Genomic DNA, 6851 nt, shown 5'->3' with positions numbered 1-6851 from the left:
TATCCTGACATTCACCCGTCAATCTTCAACTTTTAGCAGCCTCCCCGTGAACACAACCTCAGTGACAGACAGAGGACAGTTGGACGACAGCGGTACCGAGGTGATTTATGGAGTTTACTGATGGACTTGTTGCTAAAAGAAGTTAACTGTCACTAACAGTAATGTGAGATGCCGTTAGCTAGGTAGCTCGTGCAGCTAACATTTCACCTGGACTTTAAAGACGTCTGAGGATTACACTGTAACTAACAGAGAAAGTCCCTTTAAAACCCATTAAAGCTTATTTAAAGATGATCTGCTCTCCTGCACTGTGGGAGGAATTAGCATGCAGCCTCTGGAGGATTTTAGTTTTAGTGTTGTTATTGTACAAACAAAACATTAAAGTTATCAGACAACATGAAGACGGCGTTGTTAATATCAAAATAACTCTCGTTAGTCCACACAGACGTTGCTGGGTTCACTCAGTCGGGGACTTACTGTGGTGCCCACATGTCCTCAAACATTCAAACTCCGAGTTAAAGCGGTTGGCGTTACCGCCGCACCCGCCGTACCAGAAGTGAGCGCATGCACCGATGGCTTTGTCAAAGAACCACAACAGGACATAGTTGGCACACTGGATGCCAGAATCAGACTCCAGCTGACACTGGGCTGCAAGCAGAACACACACATTTACTACAAACACTGATCCTCCGGTGCGGCGGCTCATCAGGAGTAAACTGGTTTTATTTAAGAGCCGCCGCTCCGGGAGAACACATGCAATCATTCCAGACAAACAAATGTGTTAATGACATAAATAAAATAACATATAAAAGAGGTAAACATGCTAACAGGAAGTAGGAGCTTCGAGGCGTCAACTTTCATTAGTTTCACTTTTTGATGAGAAACTGTATGTTGTTCAGTCTGAGGGCTGTTATGAACCCTCCGGCCTCCAGGCGGCGCCAGCACGGCTTTCACTTGGACATAAACAGTATGTTTACACTCAAATGTGTCAAAATCGGTACAGCAGAACCAGAGATACCTTTTTTTTATTTCACACATTGTTCTGTGCCTACATTACCCAGAATGCAACACCGACAGCATGGCCGACAGTTGGTTGGGTGATAGCTGTGTGTTATGCTAACAGTGGCTAACGTAGCCGGATGGAGCACTTCTGTCTAACTCACAGATTTTTATCATTTTCAAACTCGTCTTCAGCCAACACTGACTCAGGTGACATCACTTGAGGCCATTTATTGGCCTTCACACAGCGCCCCCTGGAGACACTGGAGGCCACATGCTACTTTAAAGGTTATTTATATATGAGATTTAGAGATTAGAACTATTTTGAGATGTTAAGAGGTAAAATTTGCGTTTTTGTCTCTGGAGTCTGGTGAAGAGCGATTTTATTCTGTGGGATTATGGGAGTTGTAGTCACTGCTGATGGAAATTTACATATAGAACATTGTTGGAAACATTTAACATAATGTAAGAACACAACTCAACTACATATAGAACTTAGAGTTAATACACTGTTTAATGATTATAGATTATTGATTGGATCACCTACATATAGAACTTGGCTCACTCTGTTTAATGAGGAAATAATATATATTGGAGCTTTTTGTTTATTAATTAGTCCATTTTAGTGCAGTAAGTTGGTGTTTTTGGCTTCATTTTATCTTGTGTGTGTGTGTGAGTGTGTGCGTGCTACCGTCCACTCCTGAGACAAATTTTTGGCCGTCTCCTCTGGTCAGAGTCTCGATGATGTCCAGCTGGCCGGTCTGAGTCTGTCCTCCCATCTGCTCCTCAAACCTCTCCTCCTCTTCCTCCGCGAAGTCCAACTCCACGTCCACCGACCCCTGACTGGCCCCCACACAGCAACACAAACTCACTCATTAACAATCACAGTGGCTGAACTTGTAACTGTAATAAATTCGGTAGAAGACGTAAATACTGTTTTAAACCATATTTTACCGTATAAATCCGAGTTTTTACCGTCAGAAGAGGCAGTTTTACCATATGAATGAATGTATAAAGATGAGATATGACAGGTTTCCTGTAATGTACAACGTAAGGGGGGGGGTTTCCAAAAGATCTGGAACCTGGTTCCAACACGTTACACTTTCAACTGATTCTGTTTCAGCTTCAAACAACAATTACGTCCATTAAATGTCTGTGAAGTGACTTCAGTTTCTCAGAACGTCTGCCTCAAACACAGAGATATTCAGTTTGCAATCAGAGACGGAAACAAGTTACCCAGGTATGAATGTTTGTCCTCCATCGTCTGTCAGCTGGTCACAAGTCCGTTTTAAAGCAGGAGAAGGATACGAGTTAATTCCCTCTGAAATAAACAGGACACAGTAGTTTTAACTGCAACCATCAGGCTGATTACTGACTGAAATCTTTGTAGTTGTGAACTAATGAAGATGTTTTTCTCTGTTATGGATATTTTTCATTCATTTCATTCATGTTTTACTTGAATTGTTTTGTATCTCTATCTCTATGAATTGTGCGTTTATATTATTCTATCCATAAATGAAAAAAGAGTAATTAAACCCCAAAACAATGTAATTGTGTTATTGATCCAATCAGCTTCAACCTTTTAGTGCAAAGTATCAGAATTATACATATTTTGCTATAAATATGGATAGTGACCGCCCACTTTTGCTTGTAAGCTCCAACCCTTTTCTTCTGTGCTCCAATCAGAGTGGAGCCAACCTTGATCTACTTTTTCCTTTCCTGAATGTAGATATGCTATATGCTAAGCTAATCTATGTTGGAAAGACAACCACATTTTGAAGATGGATAAAAATTAAAGAGACATGTACTGTTTATATAGTCACATAGCATACCAACAAAAAGGGGCGGGACTTAGGAAAGGCCAACTGAATTTCACTATCGGCTGATCTGGAGGCCGGTGACGTATGTGGAGGCTGCTATAAAACCAACGTCTTCCCACTGCCGACTGTGGCCTGCTACGTAGCCGTTAGCCACCCTAACCCAAGTAGCACAAAGAAAATTTTACTTTAAAACGTGAATGTGCTTCTAGTGACTATACATGCTCCAGCAGACAGTAGAGTCTGACTGCAGCTGACTACCCGCAGCTGTACTCTGGTCACTGTTACATCCCGTTAGCAGAATTTAGGGGTTTAGTTACACTTTAATTGATAAGTTGTTTTCTTATAACTTTTATGATTTTAATATCTTGTATATTTTCAGTCATTTTAAACTTTTACCAGCCCTCAATGATTTTTGTAACTGTCTAATAAATGTAAAAAAAAATACATATTTCGTTCTGAAAAAGTGTTGAAGTTTAAGTATAAACTTGAATTAAGTTGACGATATCCGGGGATGAAGAGGAGCCCAGTCTTACTGTTAAGGGCGCTGAGGAAGACTCTGAAGAAGCGCTGGGCGTAGCCCTGCTCGTCAGCCTTCAGCCTGCGGATGTGGATCAGGTGCTGCAGTACAGGTGGACTGGCCAGCTCCTCCACCTGGGTCTGGTTGTAGCGCTCGCCGACCGTTCACCTACAAACAGCGCACCCCTCCACACTTTGGCCTTTCTGGGAGAACTGTAGTGCAGCCTGGCTCTGTCTTGGTAAGCTGTCTGGGTTCTCTCCACCACAGCCAGCACTCGCCTTCCTCCTCCGTGGGACTGGCTGGCCTTCAGGAGCACCTCCTTCGGGTAACTCCAGGGGTATGGTCCAGTACAGGAGGTTTGCCGACCTGCTGCCGATGTTCTGGGTCAGAGTGCCTCTTCATCAGGTTGTGGTTTCTGGTTAGGTCTGCAGGCCAAACTCCACCTTGGCAGCCTGGGTACCACTCTGCTGGACTACAGCCACCCGGGCCTGGTTGCCGGCCCTGCGGGGCTGCGGGCTCACGGCCAACTGTTCCACCACAGAACCCAGCAGCTGCTGAGCACCAGCGTACTCATCAGCCTGCACCTCCCTGGAGCTGTCCACCACCATGACCAGGTCCAAATTGACCTCCTGAGGCTGAACCGGTTCCTGGATGAAGGTGCACTGCTCTGAAGGCCTACACGGGTCTGAAGAAAACACAGAGTGATCACTGAGAAACTAAGTAGTTTGTTAGAAAATATGTGACTGCACCTGTCTGTCTTTGAGTATATTATATGCTAAAAGATGCTGAACCTGCCTTGACAGCATTTGTTACAACATGCAAGGCACTGTCCATCTCTCTGGTGGAAGTCACTGAGGTTGTAAACAACCCTGTAGACTCTTATGTGTTTGGGCTGTTTTGGTAGACGGCGACTTTTAAATGTCTCATGGAGTTTGGGTGCATTTTTTACAGACTGTCAGACATGGGTGGTAGTTCCCACTTCTAACCAGAGCTCTAATTATTGGGTCATCACACCTCTGAGCTTCTCTGTTAAAGAAATTTACAATTTTGTCATAAATATTTAAATAGGGGTACAATCAATAAAGTGAAGTCTAAGTCTAATACGACGGGGATGTGATCTTAAATGCTTTCACTTCATTTGGACTTTTGATTGAAAAAAAAAAAATGGAGAGAGAAGTTTAAACGCTGTTTCTCACCTCCCCAAATCTGGCCATAAACTGTGGCAAACGTATCAAGGGCGCCTGAATAGCTCCCCTGGTAGAGCCAACATCCCACATGCAAAGACTAAGTCCTTGCTGCAGCAGCCATGGGTTCAAATCCGAGTCTCAGGCCTTACCGTAACAGATTGCACAGTTCTTCACCTTCCTCAGGTCAGCCATGTCCGTCCCCAGCACCATGAAGATGGAGTTTCCTGTGTCGTCAACCTGAGAATAAATTATTTTCATTATTTACCAAAACTGGGCCCCGTTCTGAACTCTGCAAAAGAACAAAACCTACCTCCAATGCTCGACTAACAGCCGGGGCATTACGCAGAGAGATGACCGCCGGGACGATGTTCAGGGCCCGGTACTCCATCATGGCGGTAACGATGTTGGAACTGTCCTGCGACGGCCCGTTGGAGAAAAAGACAGCCACCTTCCTCATCCTGACTCCTGCACGAACACGTTTGAAGACATTCTGACCCACGAAGCGCATGGCGACTTAGGAGGAGTATAAACTGTCATTCTTGTGTTTCGTTCCCCCGTCAGAAAATTACAAGCCAGGATTCTCCAACGTTGAGTTTTTCGACATAGTAAAAGAGTTGCTGCAAACCGCGGTATTGACCCACCCCAGCCTTCTTGACATTTCTCACTAGGCATAAACCAATTCACTTCTCTCCACTTCTCCTTTTTCTGTCCCTTCACTGAACTTGCCTTATCATACTGACTCAAAATCTGGTTTTCGCTTTCACAACTGTAATCAACGCACATACTCACGAGAGCTGAAATTAAAGTGACAACAGAAGGATCAAGCCTATTTTCTTCATCCTTGTGTGGGAACAATAAGTCTACAACCCTGAAGTGTGCCAAGAAAAAAAAGCCTAACCCTTGACAGAGGTAATTGATCTCTTTTTTCACCTTCAGACCCTATGGCTGGGACCCACTTTGCTACTCGGCGCATCTTTTTTTTCCCCTTAATTCGTCTTCTTATATTCCCGCACAGGGTTTGGGTGTTGTCAATTTCTTAATTCTAAGAGGCTGTCGAGTACATCCCACTGGTGTGATCCAGCAAATCACAACCTTCTAACCCCAGAAGCTCCTCATATTATTGATATAACACCTTTACTAGAGCTTCCTCTGTCCTTCATACCCAAGAGAGGAATAATTTACAATTTTAACAATTCCACCGTCATAAACAATTATTAAAATTAGGGTCGCATGAAATTTCCACCGTACGGACAAAGCAAGTAAAATGGAAGTCTAAGCTTTTAATTACACGGGATGTGACTAAATCTTTCCAAACTTCATTTGGACTTTTGATGTGCGAAAATAGTTAAATCCAAACACACCGTAGACGACATAGAACACACACACAGTTTCTCCCTCTACAACACATCCAGCGCCTCTAATCTCCGACAATCTCAAATCTGGTCCATCTTTACACAGCACACTTTGGCCAACCAACCGTATCCAAGGCTCGCCTGCGCGAGCAATCAGACTCACTCAACCTGCTCCTTATAAATCCCGAGCCTTTCCACTGCCACCATATCCCACAACAAAACTACACACTCCACCAAATAGCTCGCATCACCATTGCAGACTGGGTTCTAATATCAAGCCAGAGATTCAGGCAAACTACCCCTTGGGGCCGAGAGCGATCCGACAACATATCCCCCCAGCAGAAAACACCCATCGCTCTATCCCACCTTCTCCAGGCAGCCATGTCCGTCGACATGGGTGGGCGCGCCAGCAACGCATGAAATGGAAGTTTCCGTTCTCAACCTGGAAAGAATAGAATATTCATTATGTACCAAAAACTGAGGCCCCGTTCGAAACTCCTGCCAAAAAAAAAACCTACCTCGCAATGCTCGAGGCGAGAGGCACCGGTGGCATTTACGCAGAGAGAGGGGAGGACGCCGGGACATGGGTCAGGGGCGCGTACTGTGGGCCGTCCATGGGGCGTAGACGGATGGTTGAACGCCTGCGATGGCCGTGTGGAGAAAAAGACGGCACCTGTGCTCATCCCTGACTCCTGCACGAACACGTTGAAGACATTCGACCCACGAGCGCATGGCGGCGCCCAGTTGGCGTCGTGGACGCCTCTGAGCCGGCAGGCGGCTCACGGTTGGGCGGCTCTCGCGCGCGCGGCCCGGCGCGCTGCGGCTGCCGGGGCGAGTGGGGTCTCACAGATTCAATCAGCAGTTCTTCGGCGATAGTCCTGGAAGTCGGATCAGTACACCGATGTGTGGGCCTGCTATCCCCAACGACGGCCCCGGCGCCCCGTCGGCAGATGCCTCGTCGATGGGAGTGTCGTTCAGT

General features: G+C 45.6%; 2 protein-coding genes across 2 annotated transcripts in view; both read right to left on the bottom strand.

The window, feature by feature from the left end:
• The window catches only part of LOC118336496 (papilin-like), a 6628-nt gene extending 3090 nt beyond the window's left edge, over positions 1-3538 (bottom strand). The window contains exons 1-4 of the mRNA XM_035673163.1: positions 3350-3538; positions 2233-2317; positions 1688-1839; positions 475-645 (exon numbers count right to left, since the gene is read on the bottom strand). Of these exons, the coding sequence (XP_035529056.1) occupies positions 475-645; positions 1688-1775 (259 nt within the window). The 5' untranslated portion in view covers positions 1776-1839; positions 2233-2317; positions 3350-3538. The remainder of the gene's footprint in view (positions 1-474; positions 646-1687; positions 1840-2232; positions 2318-3349) is intronic.
• Positions 3539-3699: 161 nt separating this feature from the next.
• On the bottom strand, positions 3700-5032 carry LOC118336494 (collagen alpha-6(VI) chain-like; the record flags this gene model as incomplete). Its single annotated transcript, XM_035673161.1, is given in 3 exon segments — positions 3700-4018; positions 4670-4757; positions 4831-5032. Coding segments are annotated over 3 exon segments (552 nt in total). The 3' UTR covers positions 3700-3752.
• Positions 5033-6851: the final 1819 nt, after the last annotated feature.

This window comes from Morone saxatilis, unplaced genomic scaffold (assembly GCF_004916995.1).
Source record: "Morone saxatilis isolate NCDOM2014 unplaced genomic scaffold, NCSU_SB_2.0 Contig24, whole genome shotgun sequence".
NCBI lineage: Eukaryota > Metazoa > Chordata > Actinopteri > Moronidae > Morone > Morone saxatilis.
This window is presented reverse-complemented; position numbering and strand designations above follow the sequence as displayed.